Source organism: Kryptolebias marmoratus, linkage group LG11 (assembly GCF_001649575.2).
Source record: "Kryptolebias marmoratus isolate JLee-2015 linkage group LG11, ASM164957v2, whole genome shotgun sequence".
Classification (NCBI taxonomy): Eukaryota; Metazoa; Chordata; class Actinopteri; order Cyprinodontiformes; family Rivulidae; genus Kryptolebias; species Kryptolebias marmoratus.
In genome coordinates this window covers 12822238-12843050 of record NC_051440.1, presented here as the reverse complement: position 1 = coordinate 12843050, position 20813 = coordinate 12822238, and the positions used below count along the sequence as shown (strand labels likewise).

Here is a 20813-nt window from a genome sequence, read left to right as displayed (position 1 = left end):
CCCCCCCCCCCCCCAAACCACGGACGATCCGCGCAAAAGTAGCTGCGCCTCACAACAGGTCCGCAGACGGAAGCGGGGGGTCGGGGTCTGCGGATGAGCTTTTTTGTCCTCTTTAGGAGGCAATTAACTGCGCCGAGATTACATAATGACGAGCCCACACTTTTCCCAACAACATGCCCGGTGCTGGAGGGACAAGATGTGACACCTTATTTTTTTAAGGAGGAGGAGGGGGAAATGAAACACCTTGAAAGTGTCAGGATGGTCTCCCCCCATCCTCTCCCCCCCATGCAAAGATTTCTGGACAGCATCTCTTCTTACCTTTGCTGCTGTCCTCTTCCCTGTTCAGATACATGGCTGGCTTCACTTGTGTCTCTCCGAGGCGGACAACAATGGCGCTGCTGTCTCACTTAGTATCTGATAGTATTTGTACTCCTCTCCGGCTGCGAGTCGTGAACTCCGCTGATGTGGTTCGTAGTAGTAGCTGCTTATTGTTTTGCCTCTCCTCTCCTCCTAGTGGATAGGTGAGGCTAACCAGTTTGAGACTCTCACTGTACTCCCTCCCTCTCCTCCTCCTCCTCCTCCTCTCCTCTCCTCCCAGCCTCTCCCTCTCTGTAACATCCACCCTAATGTGGCTCAGAGGACAAAATGGGGAAGAGTGACTTCTGCAGGGATTCTTCGGTCCCTCTGTGCATCCTCTGAGCGCAGGTTCCACTTCACCTGCTGGATTGTAAACTCAGTGTAGCCCCGGAAGAATGAAGTGAACTTAAAGCATCTTTTTTTTTTTTTTTTTGAGGTGTAAACACAGCCTACTTCCTCAGGGGCTTGTAGGTTTGCTTCAAGATGGAGCATTTTTCCTCTGCTTTATTACATAAAACGCCATAAGTCCGATAGTTTGAAGAGGGGGGTTCTGTGGAAATGTTACGAACAGTTAATATCTTACCTGTTGCCAAGGTCGGACAGTAGCCCTGGGCTCCAGGATGTAAGCTGGATTTGTATTTATAGAGGTGAAAAAAAGTGCTCTCGCTGACACAGTCGCAAGACCAAAGCGACGTCATTTTGCTCTCCTAGGCGCTCCAAGAGCCCCGTTCTCGACACAGGGGGGGCGGAGGAACCAACGAGCTAACGTTAGCTCTTCTGGGATCCAGTCGTGGCGGTTGCAAGCCGGCACGCTGTCCAAAACGACGTCCGACATCCTGAAATAAGACGTTCTTCTGAAAGACTTCCTTCTCCTGATTCCCCGCCGGGTTTCTGTCGGCGTCCCACAATGGTGTCCTGCGTTGGGGCGGGGCTTCCTGGAGATCGGCAGCAGGCGTATAAAGTGTCCTCAGGGAGGAAAACGTCAGAGAGAACAGATTTCCTAACTTCTTGCAGAGCTTGAATCCAGTTTAGTGACATTGTTTTTAACAAGAGGACGATTTCCAATGAGATGATCACTGAAAAGAGTTTAAATTTTGTTGAAACTGCTGAATGTTTTTGGTGATTTTTAGTTTTAAATTCAACAAACTAAGACTGTCATTTGGTTTGTAATCATTCCTTTTGCTTTGTAGAAGACCGAGTTGCTGTTTTTTGTCGTTCTTCTGTATTTTCTTCTTCATCTTCAGGTCCACTCAACAACAGCCATCTACGAACGTAAACTCTGTCAGACAAGCTGTTATTCTTCATAAAGCGATGTAGCAGGAACGCATTTCTTTTTTTTTTAAACCAAAACTCTGCAGCTTACTTTTCTCTGGGTAATCTCAGGACGTTGATATAAACTCTTCATATCACTGATATTCTGCCTTTTTGACCTTTTCTCTCGTTTTTATGAAGCTTTAAAACTATTTGATCAACAGGGGGGGAGAAAAAGAAAGACTTTTCTTTTTGAAAAAAGCAACATAAAAACCAACTCGGTGCGCAAAGTTTGTGTCGAAAACTGAATACATTTAGAGAACAAACAGTTGAAACAGGCGTAGTTATCTGACTGAAAGAAACAACCTCCTCGAATAAGTCAGTGCACATGGAGGTGAAATTATAAAGTGATTTTTGAAAGAATATGGCTGCTTTTTCACACCGCGGTAGCAATCAGTCATTACAGCAACGGCACATTGTGCTCCGAGTGACACATTTTAATGGTTTAATCAGTAAAACCCCGTAGACATTCGGCTCTAAGCGCAGATAAAATGTAGAAGCCATCTTTTCCCATCAGTTGCCTCCACCTTATCCAGACTTAATGTGGTCTCGGAGTGAAGAAAGTGCCCCGCGCAAGTTTACTGACCACATTACTGAGCGCGGGGCAGAGATTAGGAACCCCCACCCACACAGACACACAGAAAAAGTAATCAACTGCATCCTCTGCCTCTTTTTGATGCGAGGTGAGGTGTGCCGCTGTGCCAGTGCCGGCCAAATTAACTGCAGAAATGAGATGGAGATGATGTCGCCGCTCAGTATTCAGGTGCTGCCTGGCGTCGCGCTCGGCTTCTGGAAGTGGAGAGACGAAGGCACCCATTTTGCCCCTGACCTTGACACAGTCCTAGAAAAAAAAAAAAAACTAAAAAAAAAAGCCAGTCGGAAAGCAATTTAAAACAATTCCTTTAATTATTTTTTCCCTCGTGTCCTCTGAGCAAATTAACCAATTTGTGGTGGAACTTCTTCCCGCCAGAAGCTGGCACAGAGAGAGAGAGAGAGAGAGAGAGAGAGAGAGAGAGAGAGAGAGAGAGAGAGACACAGCGTATTAGGGAATAAATGGGATAAGCCATGACGGTTTTTATTAAAACCAACTGCGGAAAGTCTGCATCCATGTTAAAACAGACGCCTGATAATAAATCTGTGACTTTAACCCAACCAATTTACCTCCCCCCTTTTCCTTTTTTTGCAGACAGGGTGAAAACCAACTCCTGTGATCCGTTCTTGGGCTCCGGTTTACAAACGTTTTTCCCCTCACAGGCCTGCAAAATATGAGTCTAAATGCTCCATTCAGTCATGCGGCTCGCTGATATCAGAGGTTAGAAATTAAACAGGATATGAGCGGAGCAGCGCCGTCGATGCAAGTGCTTTGAACATTTCGCAGCACTAACCATTTGCCTGGGGTTTTGTCAATAAAGCTGGGAAACTCATTTAGCCGAAGCGTTCCACAGCGATTTTCATCTGATCATATTTTTTTTTTGTTTTTGTTTTTTTGCTTTGCACAGAGCCCTGTGCTGTTTGCATTTGTTGGGAGGATTCTCTGCAGACTAATTTGACCAGAGTTTATTCCCCATATTTCCCCCCCTCCCTGCTCTCAGCATCACTGTGCCTGTCACTGATGCATCTGTCTCCACTGGTATCTATAAATACCTTCTCTCCCTCTTCAAAAACCTGATTCCCATTGATTTAGTGACCTATATACAGATCCCCCCCCCCTCCACCAGCTCCCTTCTGCTGATGGTCCTCTGCTGCCTCCTACTTCACCTTCTCCCCATCTCTTTTTTTTTTTTTTTTTTCTTGCAGGGCTAATAATAGTTCGCGGCGGAAGCTTAAGTCATGACACACGAAATAAGGAATCGGGAGTGCGCCCCGGGAACGGCGGCCGCTGCTCATTTCTGCGCCTCAAGAGTCGTGCCGTGGAAAACCGAGCCTCCATCTGATCTCCCCCCACCACCACCCCCGTGTGAGTAAACACTGGAGTAGATGGAGTCTGATGAAAGGAGTCTCTCAAAGAGGTGCAAAAAAATTCAATAGGAAATCTGACTCTGGCAGAAATGAGATCAGGACAGAAAGAAGGAGCTGTGCAGAAAGACTGCAGAGGTGTGTGTGTGTGTGTGTGTACACGTGCAGGGTTACATGAAGGTACTCTGATGTTATTATGATGCAGAGATCTGCAAAATAGCACTCTGGAAACTTGGGCCGTAAACAGTAAAGGCTGAATAAATAAAACAAGGGAGGGGGGGGGAATAAAAACTAAACAAACACTTTTTAGGAGCTACAACGTGACGTTACACAAACATTCGGTGTGAAACGCGTTTGTCTTCATCTTCCAGGTTTCAAATATCAAGAACACCCACAGAAACCTCTGGTAACACAGACAGACGTCTGTGGATTGCTTAAAGGAATGCTTATCGCCCGCCGCCTTTCATGCCAGAGATATAGACTGAAACCTTATGTGTGTTAGCGTTTCGAGCATTTATTGAGGATGACTCTCAGCTACTACCACACCAAATTGTAGCTCAATATCTATAAAACTCAGTGAGTTATTGGCTATTTTGTGTTTGCTAAAGTCAGCTAGCTGTGGCGGGCATCTTAAATCGGGTTGACTCCAAAGGTTAACCAGGCGCAGATTGCTTCCTGAAAGTTTCATTCAAATCCGTCCAGCGGCTCACAAGATATTCTGCAAACAGACGCACATATCATTGCCCTTTTGCTTTTAACGGCAGGCGATAATAAATCCTTCAGCGGCTTGCCTCACTGAGAAGAATAATAAAAAACATAAAACAGCTAAGAGAGCGAGACTGTAGCGCACGATTTCCTGCCACATCACGTTGAGTGATCAAACACCTGTAAGTGGCCGCGAGTGCTGCCTGTCCTCCCGGCTCCCAGGCCCGAGAGGACGGCTCTACTGCGGCCCCACAGTGACACCCGGTGGCTCCGGGTTAGAACCGAAGCAACGCCGGCGGACTCAGGACATTCCCGCGCCCTCAAGGTGGCTTCTTTTCTTTCCTGCCAAACATCTACTGGACCTTGAAAAGCACAAACAGGGTGACTGTGTGTGTATGTGTGTATGTGTGTGTAACCTTAAGTACAGACAACTGCATCAGGCAATTTTAGGACAGTCAGTTTATTGAACAGTAAATTGTGACAAGAAACACAATATATATATATATATATATTTATATTTTCCATTTCATTTTAAAGATCTGTGTCATTCACCACACACACTCATAAACACCCTCTGTGATAGAGAGCCTCTGGATTGACAGTGAGGGGCGAGTTTTAAAATGCCTTATTGCACGTTTTTGTTTTTTTTTTTCCTCTCGGAGGAAGACAACAGGGGCTGTGAGGTGAGCTCAGACCCTTAAAAAAAAAAAAAGGCCTCCGAGCGCCGCAGCTGCATTAGTCAGACCTTTGCGTGACGCCGCGATTACTCGCTTGTGTTGTCGCGTCTTTTCTCTACCGTGCGTGGCTTCTACTTATTGCATAACGGTAAGCTGGTTTGTGAACTGTTTTTCGGTGAACATTTAAAGCACGAATCTTTCGATTAAAATGTAATAAACTCTTCACAATAATAATAATTATAATACATCTAAGTTACATTCTTGTATCTGATTCTTATAAGTAGGCGATATATATTTTGTGACTAAACTGCTGATAGTGGACACCATCGTGTGGGTATTTGTCTCAGCCCTATAGTTTCCTTTTTTTGTTGTTTTTTTTTTTTTTAATAGACATAGATAAATAAGAATAAAACAATCATTTGGATAAACAGATTCACAGAAATAAATTACTTTAATGCTCCGAATCAGCACATAAGGGTTTCCAGGCGCATCCAGAGAGGAACGTGTGCTATCTCATACCCCATCGTCCATTTTATGTGCTTTCTCTGATTCATAGTCGGCGTGTTTAAGAATGTCCTCCGCGATGACCCGCGCCCCGGCGGTGGTTACTGCTGGGATCGAGCACAAACACACGGAGGGGGGGCAGTAAACGAAGGAGGGGGGGATAAAATAATACATCCAAACAGCACTCTAACAGCTACGACTCTACGGCACTACACTGTCAAACGCACGCACGAAACCAAACGCACAAGCTCGGCGAAACGTCGCAGCCGAGTAAAGCAAAAACCACTTGCACGACACTCAGGATTCAACCGGGGGGGAAAAAAAACCATCCGAAGACAAAAGAATAGGGATAAGAGTTAAAAAAAAAAAAAAAAGACAAATCATAATAATCTTGACGACACAAAAAATAGGCATTGTGATCACAAGAAACAACATCAGGTCGGAATGTAAACAACAAACTAAAATCACAGGAGTAATTTCTAAAGCCAAGCTGACATGAATATTTGGGTCTTTTTTTTCTTTGTTACTTTTCCGTGCAGCTCTGATGTCAGTCGCTGTTCGAGCAGTCCCTCCCTGACCTATGGCTTTCAGTTACAGTAAGACGACTTCTGAGATTCGATTAGCTCTCGTGGGGGTTCGGGCAGTGCAGCCACTGTCGCGTTGCAGCTACTTTGTTTTTTTAAAGTAAAATTTTTTTTAAAAAAGCACCATTCAGACAAACTCTACAACGAGATGGGAACTTCACCGAGCTCGTCCCGCTTTTGGTCGTTGCACATTTCACGTCAGCTCAAAAAACAAAACACAACCACTAAATTGTTTCACTGAAAACTATCAGCATTAAGATTCTTCATTTGGTCCTAGAGTTACAGAAAGGAAACCAGCTGACCCGCAGGAATCCGGGAGAAATGGCACCCCTCCAACAAAGCCATCTGAGATCTAGACTAGTGTTCTCCCTTGGCAGATTGTTTTACTTCCTTCATTTTTTTATTTTTTTTTCTTGCATCAACATAACATAAAATCAGCACAAAATGAATTGACGAAGGGAGGAAAGGGAGGTAGGTGTGCAAATAAGCCATCATTTACCAAACAATAAATTCTAAAACAAATTTCATTTCATCTGCGTATGTACAATAAAATTAAGGTGGACAATTTGACACGAAAAACAACACGTACAAATACATTTCTGAGGCCCCCGCCGCCTCAAACAAAAAGGAATATCGATAAATAAAGCTCCCTCCCACGGACGATATCGCGCTGAGAAGTTGCGCCGTGTGCCCACAGAACAGCAGAGGAAGCTGCTTGATCAGCTGGAAAGAGGGAAGGAATGTGATTGGATAAGACCCGTCGAGGGTCACCTTGATCTCCGGCACGATAAACCCGTGGCAGGCCCCTTGGGGATCGCTGCGACGCACGAGCGGGATGCAGCGACGGGCGTTTTTCGCCGCGGCAGCTTAAAGCAAACAAAACCCCGAAAGCAAACAGGCTGAGATATGTTTTGATAAAACTCGTCTAACGCTGAGGACACAGCGGCCTGATTTTCAGATAAAGAACGGCTTTTCGTTTAGCTCTTTGGGGTCCCGCCGCCGAGTTCAGGTTTGGATAAAGCAGGAACTATTTTGTAAACAGAATAAAACAACATAATCATATGTGTGTGTCTACTTTGTCGCTCCACAGCGATGGAGAGAAAGCCGTTGGGGTTGTTTGTCATCTCGAGAAGCAATATTCGGCTTTTCTATTAAAACGACTTTCAGTCTATCCTGTGCTCACCGAGGTCCGAAACGCCCGAGTCCACGAGGAATTTAAAGCGTCACAGAAAACCGCTGGTGCACTTTGCACTTAGGGCTACAATCCGATCAGTCGTGTCACAGCAAAATGCAAAAATGCTAATACCAAGGCGTGTCCGGAAAAGTACAAGGGCATTACCGTAAAGAAAGACGTGCAGCAGTTATTCCCGGGTGGGGGAGATGTTGTCTCAAAGGTAAACGATGTAAACTCATAGTTTGGTAGCAGCTCGTAATGTTCACACTGGCTGGTTTGTAAGCGGAAGGTACGGAGAGCGTTCGGCGTGGGGTAAAAACAGAGGAACCATTGTGGCGGCACGAAATATCAGATGGAACCTGATCTACTTGGAAAAAGCCAAGGCAATCAAAGTCTGCTCTGAGCTGAAAGGCCGAGTTCATTACAACCACTCACTGTACAGGAAGGGAAGTGGCTTCTCAGGAAAGATCCGAGGGATGGTGCTGGTATCACGTCAACGCGCCGCCCGGGACGTGGAATCAAACTGGCCCTCACACAGGCTTACGCTCCTCCATTTTCGTCTTTTTTCCGCCAAACTCAAAAGCTCTCAGCTATCTCCCGAACCGAGGAATGTGCTTTTAACCGATTGTGTCAAATTGCGATTTCAGCTCGATTGCCAAGGGACGCGTTGACATTAAAAGAGCGAATAAACTTGAAATAAAACCAGCCCCTGGGCTCGCAGAACCGCAGCACGTCTAGTTTACAAAATCAGGACAATCGTATTCAGAAACGCAACGAAATCTTGGAGTTGTACACCGATATTTGTGGCTTCGTTTCCAGAGAGCGCCTATGGTTGAGGCTAACTGGAAACTCGTGCGCCACCACAGGCATCTTGGCAAACAAAGGCTCCCTTCTTAACATTCAACACAACAAATATAAACAAACAAAACAAAACAAACAAACAAACAAACAAAAACCCTCTCGGGGTAAGAGAAATTGTAGTTGAAGTGATGCATCGTGGGAGGGAAGGCAGAAAGGAGGCGCTCCTTAGTTGCCTTTTTGAGGCAAGAAGCTAAGGAGAAATTCGCCCACGCCCAGGAAGTAGACCACCTGTGCGATGCCGAAGAGCGGTGCGATGACCAGGGCTCGACAGTAGGCTCCCTTCAGGAAGGCCGCCGGGCCCTCGTTGCGCATGATTTTCCTAGAGAGCAAACAGAGACGCGTCACTTTAGTCGGGGCGTGCGCTCTGCGTTGGCCGGCGGGGACGCTGACCGCGCGGGCAGCGTGACGCGGCGCGGACACGACGAGCTCACCTGATGCAGTCGGTCACTCCGCTGTACGTGTCTTCTGTGCTCGCTCGGTTCAGGGACTGCAGCCTGGTCTTTATCACTGCAGATTCAGAGAGCGCAGGTTAGAATCTTGAGTGAAAATTGCGCATGTAGTTTAAAAGAAAAAAATTTTTTTTTAAAAAGCTCACCATCAACGGGGTTGACTGCTACAGCCGCCGTGCTTCCTGCGACACAGCCGGAGATGAACGACACGTAGAAAGGAGCCGGGCCGTCCGCGTCTTTTTTCCCCAGGTTGTTCAGGTTGGCAAAAAGGGGGAAGTAGATGATGGAGAAAGGAACATCCCTAAGCAGACAGAATCAGGACAATACATAATTAACTGTAAACGGTTACATACAACCACCACGTTGGTTTCGACTCTGCTTTACCTGAGCAGTGTGGCACCCAGGCCCTTATAAAGCCCGGCGATGCCCTTTTCCCTCAGTAGCTGTCTGGTTAGCTGCATGGCCGTGGGGGACTTGGTCTCCACGGTGCCCGCTGCCACCGCCTCCGGCATGAGCTTCCTCTGAGCAGCTGAAAACAAACAGGAAGATTATAAGGAAGAAAAAAAAAATAGTTTCCAACTATCATCCCCACGGTGCCCAGAACAGGTTTGTGTATCGACAGTATATAAAGTGCATTCTGTCCCGGCGCCACACGGGGCCGCTCTTGCTCCAGCATGTCTGCAAAACGCCACGGTTCGTGCTAAAAGCGGCAGCTGGGTTTCATTTCCTCTTACCGAGCCTTCCGGCGTCCTGCAGCTGGATTTTCAGCATCTCCATAGGAGTTGTTACGATAACCTGAAACAGAAACAGAAAAAAAAAGAAGCATCAAACGCAGCGCTCGCACGTGCAGCAGAGGCACACGATCATGTCGCACAGAAACACAAAAATGGCCATAATTCAGTCAGTTTTACAGATATTGTGCTACATTTTGGTGCAGTTGTAGCTGAGACGGATTCCAAACATATGCTCCAAGTGCTGCTGTCTACGTTTAATGCTTCAGCATTAACTGTTGGAGTAAGCTCTGTTTGTCCGTTAGCAAAAAAATCTCATGAACCACTGGATGGATTTTAATGAAACCTCCAGAAAGCAATCCTTGTATACACATCTCCAACTCATTAACTTTTGGAGTCAATCAGTTTCAAGATGGCCACCACAGCTGACTGGCATGAGCCAACACAAAAACAGGCATAACTCTGGCAGTTTTACAGACACTGAACTAACATTTGATGAGGTCGTAGCTGAGAGTTACTCTGAGCGTGACGCATGAGATCACACATAACTCTCTCGTGTCTCAACTTAAAATGATCTTATTCAGAAACTCTGCCATGAAATTAGTTCATTTCCTCTTATTGGGTGATATGCATTCCTTCAAGGAATGCTTTAAATTGAAAATCAGAGTTTGGCACTGATTACCACCGGAGAGGTCTGACTGGAGAAGTGTGTGTGTGTGTGTGTGTGTGTGTGTGTGTGTGTGTGTTCAGGGTAAATCTGCTGGCACTCATTAACTGCATGTCGCCTCTGTAGTAACACAGAAGGTAACTAGTTAACTAGATTAAGGACGAGAGGGTGTACGCTCTGAGCTGCAGTCGTAATCCAAGATCTGCTGCACTTAATCTAATCGGGCTCCTCGTGCTCGAAGCCTTTGCCCTCACTGACGAGAGGCATGTCTCTCTGGCTCACATGGCCAAGCACTCTCACAGCGTCTTATCTGATCGCTCGGCGTCTGCACAGCTGCGCCAGCGGATCTCCTCACGGCGGCGCAATTAAGCTGATTGGAAATCACTTTCAAAGTGGAAAACGGAACATTACAGCTCACAGATAACACCGAACTCCAAGCGTGTGTATTTTATTTTTTTTTTTTTGCGACCGCTGTTGCTCTCTTTAATGCGGCCGCGGCTGACTGCAGCTGCAGATGACGGAGACAAACGAGGCGCGCTGAAGTCAGCGGTTATTAAAGCCGCCCCTCGCAAACTCACTCACCTGGCATGTTCCTGCCCCACATCCAGCCAGCATCTCTTTGAACAGAGTGAGCTTTCTGAAAGGGAAAGAGAAGGAGATGTAAAAGCCGGATCAGATCACAGACCGACAGCGAGAGAGTTGGACGTCTTTATTTTTAAACATTTTTTTAAAAAAAAGCTGTCTCCAGTGGTGCTTGTGATGCTAATCTTTGTCTTCCACACCAACATGTCAGGAACGAGAACAAATTAATAATTCACAAGGAGACCAACTGGGCACAGACAAGTCAATCATTCATCCGCCGGCATGCTTGTTGCCATAGCAATGGAGACAGATGCCCCAGAAAGCCGTAGGTTTATCTGAGCGTGCAGCGCTCAAGATGGACAATGGGCGCTTCTCGCTTTCAGCAAACGACGGCCGCTAATGTTCCTCTCATGATACCATCACATGCTACTTGGTAACCTGATTTAAGGCGGCCGCTCATGCAAGTAATTGCATTTATGAACCAAACAAGTTAACAGCTTGAAAATGCTCCGCGCAGCCAGAGAGGTGACAGAAAGGGTGAAGGATTACCGGCAGCCCCCGGGGGTGGGGGGTGGAGGGTACAGAGGGGGGAGTGATGAAGGCAGCTAATGTGTCGGAGTCGTACGCATGTTGGTAAACACGTTCATTTAGCGAACGAGGAGGAGCGCGCGGGTGTGTTGTAAGTCAACCTGTCAGCGCCTTAATGCCTCACCCGTCCTTGGAGAGGTGATGCCTGAAGAAGTCGTTAGCAGCCAATTTAATGGCCTTCTCCGGCGTGACTAGCGTTAGGTTCACCGCAGCTCCTGGGAGGACAGAGAGGGAACCGCAGAGGAGACAAACAAAAGGCAAAACAGAAGGATTAGGAGCCTCGCATTCCCACATTGTTAGGGTGTTCTGCCGGTCCACACGAGATGCTGTGGTTGCTCGTATGAAGGCGTGAAGTGGAGTGAAACTGACTGGGGATTACGGGACTGAAAAAACTGAAACCTGAAACCCCCTTCTCTGTTTTCTGTTTGCTGCTAGTCTTTTTTTTTTGTTTGACATAGATTGCTTCCTTCATTCCTCTCAAACAATCCGTCTTCTCTGTCTAAAATGCACACCTTATTGTCCTCAATTGACCCTTGTTCTTAAGATGTAGTCTTAGCGCGAAGAAGGAGTTCTCCTGTGTTTGAGCTGAGAAAGCTCCTTGGATGAGTTTAAAAAAAAACACTCACAGTCTGACTGAAAGTCTACACCAACCAAGTGAGTCTCTTCAACTAATCTAGCTTGAGTTTACAGGTTAATAAGCTCATAAATTAGCCGCCGAGGAAATCCAATCCTTACCTCGATACATCCCGAAGTACCCCTCTGACCTGATGGTCTTAATAAGGCAGTCTGACCTGAAACGCACAAAAACAGCAGCAGTGGTATGTGAGTCAAAGTGCTGAGGGAGGACCCCGATCACCTCTGCTCACAGTGAGCTACAAACATTTCATACATGCTGGTATAAAGGCGAGATCCATTTTGCTGGTTTTGCAGCCGAGTCTTGGCCAGGTCAATGGGAAACACACAAGTCACTCCGATTAGGCCGGCGATCCCTCCATTGATCAATTTGGCAGGCAAACTGGATGAAGGTAAAGCCCGAAGGCGTAAATATCAAATGCTGAAGGTCACTAAATTAAAAGCAAAACTAAAAAAGAAACTTTTTTTCTTTACTCTGCTAACCTCACCTGATCTGTTTATCAGCCATTTATCTAAAGGCCCAGCTGGTCACAGGTCAACACGTCTGTCAGCTGCTCACTCAGGTGCTTCTTCTTTCGTTTGGTTGGTGTTTAAAGTGCCGTTCCGCCGCCCGACAGGAACTAAGATGACGGGGATCGCTTCTGACCTCCTGCTGCTGCCCAAGTGTTAGTTCAAGTAATTCTGTGGGGAAAACACAAAAGAAAGAAAAGCCTGCATTCAACGTTCTCAGAAAGTGACACTTGTGAAGAAACACGCCAACACACAACTGAATCTGTGCTTTCCAAAAGTGCACACATTTCAACAAAAAGTTTACGTAACAAGCCAAGATTTCACCCTTTTTCTCTCCCTAAAACTGAGCTTTTATAAAGCAGTGATTAAAAAAATGATGGGTTTGAATGAGTTCAGGGGACGTGAAAGTTTTACTAAAACTGATCACTGTGCACACAGAGACTCTTCAGTGCATGATTACGACTATAATAAAAACTGGACCTAATCAAAAGAAATTATTAACATAATTCAACACGAGGCACTTCACAAGAACATAAAACTTTTTTTGGAATAATTTGGACCAACTAAAACCATTTGTTTCCTCACAGCTTTGCTTTAACAGTGGTCCTTGTAACGACGACTCTCACAGGTTAGTGTTTCAGAGTAAAGAAATCAAGCCAGGAAGGTGGGAATATCGTCAGTATATCTGGAAAGAAATTACACAGAGAAAAGAAAAAGAATATGAACTATGTGAAGCCATATGCTGCAATACAACGTGATCAATACTCATCAGTTTAACTCAAGTTATCAGCACTCTAACAGTGACAGATGTATCAGCATAACCAGGAAAACAAGAATTAAATACAATAACGTAACGCCATATTTAACTCCACTCATAATCCGTACCTAGAAGAGTACATTACTTAAAAATGTTCAGTAAAAAAATCATTTAAATCAAGCTAAAGGGACTCAAATAGAACTTAGAAATAAGCAGCAAACCCCCACACTCTTTAAATAAATACAAAGCCTTTGGGTAACAGTTTCAGACTGGGTGAGAGAAGGAACCAAACTGGCACATTTTACCTCATAAACACCAAAACTACAGTCAAATACTGTGGTAGGAGTATCATATTGTAGTCGTATTTCTGTGATGCGAGAGTGTGAGAAACGTCAGGGAAGATGAATCCTGAGTGAGAGAACTTATTTCAACAGAGCTCAGGATCTCAGGCCGGGGCAAATGTTTACATTCTGACAAGACGACGCCGACCTTCTGCGTCTAAGAAAAAACACTGCAGTGGGTTCGGGAAGACTTTATAAATCTTTCCTGGAAAGCCTCAAACTGAATGTCTGGACCTGAAAATAGCTGTGTATCCATGAAAGGACGAAACCCTCCAGAGGAGAGGTGTGCTTCAAGACACAACTTGAGACAATCACCACTGTCTGAGGAGTTTTAATCAAGACCCAAGTGAATACTAACATACTAATGTACCGTATTCTCCGCACTATAGGGCGCACTGTCAATGAATGGTCCACTTTCGATTTTTTGTCATATATAGTTTATATAGTTTAACAAAGTTGTACTAAAACATTATGACTTCTTACATATATAAGGCGCACTGTCGTTTTTTGAGAAAATTGAAGGCTTTTAAGTGCGCCTTATAGTCCGGAAAGTACGGTAGATGTAACAGGTCTGAACTGTTGCTTCAATTCATTTAAAATACACTCCCAAAAATTACTTTTTCGCTTTCAATTATGAGGAGCAGATACATAAGAATGAAATGAATTTTAATTGCTGTTAACTCCATTTATGACCATTAGAACATCTGTATGTCCTTGAAAGCTCACATTTTCCCTTCTGTTATGAAACTGAAGTCATACAGATGAAGCTACATCTGCTGGTTAAAAGAGTTTTTAGGAGGAAAACACACAGAAGACGCCCCTTTTTTGACGCAGAGTGCCTTTACTGTGAAAAGATGCTTCCAATTTCCCCCATTTTTTTTTCTCTCCACCCCTTTTGTTGACCAATCACAACGGCCCTCTGCAAAGTGCAGCTCGCCTCCTCCTCCCCCCCCCATCTCCCTCAGCCACGAGTCACGACTCTCCAAACGCGGCTTCTCAACCTCAGATCTTTGCCGACTCGTGGCTTTTCTCGTGTGCAGAAGCGCACACGAGTGCAGAAGCAACCTCGCAAATTCCTCCAGACGACGTCCCTTTCTGTGGGACTCGACAGCGCGTCTGGATGTTTCTGTTTCCGACGGCGTTATCTGGCGCGGAAAGCACAGACAATCTGGTGTGTTTAGGTTGAAGGGGGGGACTGGAGGCCTTCATTGGCTGCTCCTGGGGGGTGGAGGAGGGCGGAGGAGAGCGGTGGGTTCAGAGCGGGTCACCGACAGCGTCTCTGTCTTTTCTCTGCTTCCTGGAGCTTCGGGGCTCACCTTCATCACTCATCTTCCTTTGTTTTCTCTCATAGCCTGACATTTTATTACATGTTCCGTTAGCTTCACTGTTCTCTGACCCCCGACTTCCTCTTTAAAAAAAAAAAAGAGGCCAAAAAGAAAAGAAAAATTTAAGTCCATAGTCAGCACTTTGAGTTTTCATTCAAACCTTTAAATTGCTTACTCGGTACAACCCCAACTCTAAGAACGTTAGGATTTTGTAAAAATAGAATTAAATGAATAGCAAAGCTCATAAACCCATGTTTTATTCCTATTTGAAGAATCTGTAGAAACCTCTGAGCTCAAAGGACAAGACTGAAAGTCAATACTGTGATCTTCAGGCCCTCAGACGGTACTGCAGTAATAACAGGTCTGATTCTGCTCTGGACATCACTGCATGGACTCAGGGACACTTCAGATCACTGTCTGTAAACACAGGTCACCAAATGCTGCTTAAAGCTCCATCAGGCAAAGAAGAAGCCAAACATGAACCCAATCCAGAAACACAGCTGTCCTCTCTGAGACAAAACTCTTTTAAAATGGACTGAGACAGTCCTCTCTGAGACAAAACTCTTTTAAAATGGACTGAGACAAAGAGGAGGACTGTTCTGTGGTCAGATAAATCAAAATTTGAAATTCCTTTGGGAAACCACAGACATCATGTCCTCCATACTAAAGAAGAGAGGGACCATTAGCCTGTTATCAGTGCTCAGTTCAAAAGCCTGCCTCTCTGATGCTATGGGGGTGCATTAGTGTCATTAGTATATACAGGTTTTAGAACATCATGTGCTCCCAACCAGACAATCTTCAGGGAAGTCCTTGCATATTTCAGCAGGACAACATCAGACCTCCTCCTGCATCCATTCCAGCAGCACGGCTTCATATAGAAGAGTCCAGGAGCTGAACTGAGCTGCCTGCAGTCCAGACCTCTCACCAGCTGAGGACATTTAAGAGCTTCATGAAACAACAAATCCATCAAAGAGCCAGGACTGTAGAGCAGCTGGAATCCTCCGTCAGACCAGAATGGGACAACATTCCCTCTAAAACCTGCAGCAGCTGCTCTCCTCAGGTGGTAGAAGAAGAGGAGATGCTTCACAGAGAGAAACGTGGACTTTTATGAGATGTGTTGCTGCCATAAAATACAAAATTATCCTTTTTTTTCCCAATGGTACAATTTCTTTGTTTAAACATTTGATGTTTACAGTGTTTCATGGTAAATAAAATGTGTGTTTATGAGATTTGCAAATCTAATTTCTGTTTTGTTTTACATTTCACACACCATCCCAACTTTTTCGAACTGATGCGAGCTGTTCCCTCCGAACTGATATGAGACGAAGCCTGAAAGGGACATCTCCCTCCTTGACTAGCATGCCATCAACTTTACTTGTCAGCTTCACTTTATACAACAACGTCTGCGCCGGGAAATGTGTTTGACTGCCAGCCATGGCCTGGCTGCCGAGTCTTGTCAAGACAAATGGACTCTTTATGGACACAACAAGCCCCAGTGTGCAGAGTTAACAACAAAAAGCATCGGTCATCAACCAGCTCTCCCAGGAATGCGTACAAGCTTCTGTGTACTTCATATTCTGTCCTTTCAGACCCCAAATAAGCTTAGTGCTACGCCGATTTGAAGTCTGGTATTCTTTATGTGACCATAATAAATAAACTAAACTATTTAGGACAACTAACCTCTGGCAAACTGTTAAAAACCTCATCTTTCTTACGCCAGCTTTCTATGGGTGGCTTCATACAGCGGACCTTCTCCCACACACATTTACATCAAGGCCACGTTTTGACTTTATACCACAGGAGCTGATAAGCACTGATGAGTAAACAATGGGCGATTATGCAACTCATGCAGAACCTTGAACTGAACTTGAGTCCTCCGGGGCGAAGCGGCGACTGGATGCACCTGATCAGAGAGCGAGTTCACAGTCCGGCTGTCAGCTTGCGTCGGGCTTTTATCCTCGTTCGTTGTTACACGTTGTACAATCAGGCGGTCGGACGTCACTGATAAGAACACACGATAACCGGGAGAAATTCCGACGGCGCCTGCCGCTCGGCGGGTTGAGCTGTGGCGGCCAACTTGAACGACGCCGACGCCAAGCGTTAAATCGGTTGTGGACGCGTGCTCGAAGATCACTTTCGAAAATCTGTTCAGTGTGGTTCATGAGATATTTTGCTAACAGACACTGCTGCCAACAGTTTGGCAAAGTTTCAAACAAACAGAAGGGTTTGTCAGGCCAGATTTTAGCTCAAAATCTCTAAAAATGTTAGCCATTTTTGTGTTTTATCAAGGTAGCTGTGACGGCCATTTTGAATCAAAGACCAATCAGTTGTAGAAGCACATCCAGTGATCACTGTGAGAGAGTTTCGTCATGAAATATTTTAAAAAGTATGAAGTTTTAGGAAGATAAGAAGAATTCTCCAAGCAATCCTGTTGGGGTTTTTGGAGTCGATTTTTTTAAATTACGTTCATTTTAAACACCAACAAAGGTAACGGCACACACCTCCTGGCTGAGGCTTTGTTGGGACAGATACAGAGGAACGTTTAACAACTTTTTGTTTTCCTGGAAGATAATTCATTGTTTTAGAACAAGGCTAATAATGTGGAGTACGGTAAAATATTTTTATCACCTGCGACAAAAAGGCAAACGACGGGCAATAAAGCTTTTTGATGACGTGAGCCTGTGTGTGTGTGTGCGTGAGTTTGTTAGCAAAATATCTCATGAACCACTGGATGGTTTTTAATTAAACTTTCAGGAGTCAATCAATGAGTGTTCCCCTACAGCTGGTTCAACGTTTGGAGCCACTTCAGCTCAAGACAGCCACCACAATCAGCTGATCTTAAAAGATAAAAACAGGCTTTTCTTTAAGGGGTGAAGATGCAGACGGACAAAACGAGGCCAAAGGTCAAATCCACATCAAGTTATTTTCTATGCAAAACTGAATGCAAAGTGTACTCGGCCCGAGAACATGAAATACCTCGTCCAGCCCAGTTCCTTCGGCGGCTCCTCCGGTCTCAAGTGCCGACGGGGTAAAGGTCTCTGTGACTGATTGACGGGGGAGTTCAGTTACAGATAAGAGGAAGTGAGCGGCTACGACAGTGACAGAGCTTTCTCGGAGTCAGCACTCAAACCACGTGACTTCTGCAGCTCGGAAGACAGCAAGGAGCCGAAGCCTCATCACATTCGGCCTCTTTGTTAGCTGAGCGCGGGCTGCTGCCACCGGTCCATCTGTCCGTCACATGACCCCGAGCGACGCGCAGCAACAGGGAAACGTGCACACAAGTGTCTCTCTGCAGATACTGAAATGTTCTCCGAGCTTCAACAAGACAAAGGCCAGATTTATTTAAAAGAACAAACTCCATCTGTTCAGTTTTACATTCTAAATGTCTTATTAGATCGTATCATCAATATGAGGGATTTACTCACTAAATTGACTTTCTCTCATGACTCAACGTGTCCACATTTGGTGCATAATATTTCACTTAATGTAATCCTCCTCCCTGAAACCCATACATCTGTGTTTACAGTGCTACTCATTGTCCTTCACAGGCAATGTTTTTTAAATTCAGCCTATTTTTGGACGGGATGAAATTTGCGGCGTCGCCGACGACTCTGATGTCCTCTCCCCTACATCAGTGGGATTATAAACTTAATTCCCAATCTCTTTCTGCAGCCAGAGGAGGGAGATCTGGGCAGAGCGGTGCGGTTCGGCTCATATTGCAGCCACTAAACCGGCACGACGGTGGACTTTTCTTTTGTAAACCCCTGATGCGGATCAGATGAATCAGAAGAGGGGGGAGAAAAAAAAGCTCTTTTTGTGCAGAGGAAAGGTGAAGAGTTTAGGCTCTCCTCTGACAGCGCAGGTATCCGTGATGGCCTTGTTTCTGTGTAATCTGAGGCTATTTTTTATTTCTCTTATCGTCTGTTTTTCTTCCATCTCAGAGAGGCTCTGTTTAGAGACAAAAACACTACTGAAGCATAAAGTTACAATCCTCACACTGTAACCTGAATATAGCTTTCACACAGGAGCAAAAAAAAATCATCCTGTCAGCACAGAATTATCTCACTCTCAAACATATATGTGTGACTTTTTTTTAAATACCTGCCTGTTGGACAACACAGAAATATTGCTATCATTATCACCTGCTCCCGAAGACAGAAGGGTGATCATGTTTTGCTCATGTCTGTGTGGCTGTGCGCCAGTATACCTGTCGTGTTAGCAAAATATCGCCCCAGTTTAAGGTGGCTGCTGCGACCGATCATCATTGGCAGACAAAAACGGCTGTAACCGAGTCCGATTTACAGACATTGAGCTCAAATTTGACGCGGCAGTAGCTGAGAGTCATCCCCATCGCCCGCTTTGAGCTCCAGCGGCCTGACGCGAGGCCTCGTGGTATACCTTTGGAGCAAAGCGGCTATGGCGGGCGACATGCACTGCTTGGAGAAAAGGCACGCGGCGAACTGTGGTCTGAGGTACAACAGTTCCTGTGGAAAACGCATGTCACCCTACACCCAGGAACGGCTCAGCTCATGAATTATTTCCAGAGCAGCAGGGATGCTTTAATGCATGTGTGGGTCCTGAGCTCAACATAGACGCGAGTTCAAAACATGCAACCCTGCAGGTCTGTACACCCGCCTGACTTCCTGTTCAGCAGGTAAATGCTCCCATGTGCACGTGCAGGGATGTGTGGGACACATTTGACAGCTAACCGTGTATGTGTACATGTAATGGTCATATTTGCTCTTGCACAATGGTCCAGCAGATGTTGAAGCATCCCCAAATCCATCCTAGCAGCAGAGGAAGGAGGTGGGGCTGAGTTCAGACACCCTCAACGGAGAGGGAGAGGGGGAGGGATGAGGGGGGACGGAAGCCGGCACAGGGCCTCTCTGAATCTGACAGGGATTTTAATTTGACTCGATCACGGTGTTCGTGTCGTGTGGCAAGCGAGCTCTTAAAAAAATAAAATAAATAAATAAAAATGTACGCACAAAGCGTAAAAAAAAAGATGGAGACGACCGAGCCGGGCAGCGCCGCCACGGAGAACCGTTATGTAGCCGAGGGCGTCTAACGGTTCGGCCGGGAGGGGGTGAAGATACGACGGGCTCCGGTTATTTTATTATTAAATTTATTTAAAATAAAGGTGAACCAGTCGCTGCTGCTAGAAGTACATCCTTAAACCCGCCTTTTGGGTACAACTGCTCGACTCAGCGCCGCATTGGTTTGCCGCTTCCCACTTCTCGACAACCGCATCACTCCTTAAAGCCCCGCATTTCCAACTCACACCGTTACCCCTCCGCCTCAACCTCCTCCTCATCCACCCCGAGATAACACATCAGCTGCCTCCTTCAGGTGAGGGGGGGCTTTCAAACCGGGCCGCGAAGCCGACACCAACCCATCAGATTCCCAAACGAGGCTGCTGTTTCCCCGTTATGTACATACCGCACAGGGGTCGCTTCCGCTCCGCTCCGCCGGGGGGAAATCTGGCTCCTTTCAGGTGACAGACCGAGGCAGACCAAACCTACCGGGTTTCACCAGCGTTTTGGGTCCAGCGGAGGAGGTGGGAGTGGAAGGAGGGGAGCAGTCTGTCTTCGATGAAGCAGCAAACACAACCCAGAGGAAGGGGGTTTAAAGGGGCCCTCTAGCGGCGGGTAGTGGAAATACACGCATAGTTTTTACGTGCAGTAAGGTGTGAAGCTGGGGGGAGGGAGTCCACGTCACCATGACGACACATCTAAATGACCTTGGACATAAAAATAGCAATAAATAAAAATTTAAAAAAGCAAGGATTGCACTATTGGGGTTTAGGGAGAGCGTGCAGCTACGAAACAACAGAGGAGCCATAAGAAGCGGCCAACAACAGTTTCACTCATCATGGCACATTAACAAATGTTAACATTAACAAAATCACATTTACAACTGATTAATAACTGCAGATAACACCACTCAGACCACACCAGGAGGTAAATCTGATCAGCTGCACAAACAGGCGCTTTGTTTTCCTGCCGATGAGACCCTCGCTGCAGTGTCACGAAGCACACGCTCTCCTGCACGTTTTATTTGTGCTCTCACTTTAAAACACCTGGTTTAAACGGACGACTTTT

At 45.8% G+C, this 20813-nt stretch overlaps 2 protein-coding genes across 4 annotated transcripts in view; both read right to left on the bottom strand.

The window, feature by feature from the left end:
* LOC119617443 (synaptotagmin-7-like) overlaps positions 1 to 541 on the bottom strand; it is a 54770-nt gene extending 54229 nt beyond the window's left edge. Inside the window, exon 1 of the mRNA XM_037978153.1 lies at positions 319 to 541. Within this exon, the coding sequence (XP_037834081.1) occupies positions 319 to 352 (34 nt within the window). The 5' untranslated portion in view covers positions 353 to 541. The remainder of the gene's footprint in view (positions 1 to 318) is intronic.
* A 4423-nt stretch (positions 542 to 4964) lies between these two features.
* slc25a22a (solute carrier family 25 member 22a) lies at positions 4965 to 20354 on the bottom strand. 3 transcript variants are annotated; one of them, XM_017406065.3, is made up of 12 exons: positions 17689 to 20120; positions 12875 to 12974; positions 12268 to 12460; positions 12036 to 12161; positions 11882 to 11937; positions 11271 to 11361; positions 10559 to 10613; positions 9313 to 9373; positions 8963 to 9107; positions 8725 to 8879; positions 8561 to 8636; positions 4965 to 8448 (listed from the first exon to the last, which is right to left on the bottom strand). In XM_017406065.3, exons 3-12 carry the CDS (start codon positions 12285 to 12287, stop codon positions 8295 to 8297), a joined length of 939 nt encoding a protein of 312 aa, XP_017261554.1. In that variant the 5' UTR covers positions 12288 to 12460; positions 12875 to 12974; positions 17689 to 20120; the 3' UTR covers positions 4965 to 8294. The 3 variants fall into 3 exon arrangements, with proteins under 3 accessions (XP_017261554.1, XP_017261552.1, XP_037834131.1); XM_017406063.3 differs by lacking the exons at positions 12875 to 12974; positions 17689 to 20120 and adding an exon at positions 20152 to 20354; XM_037978203.1 differs by lacking the exon at positions 12875 to 12974.
* Between the last annotated feature and the right edge of the window lie 459 nt (positions 20355 to 20813).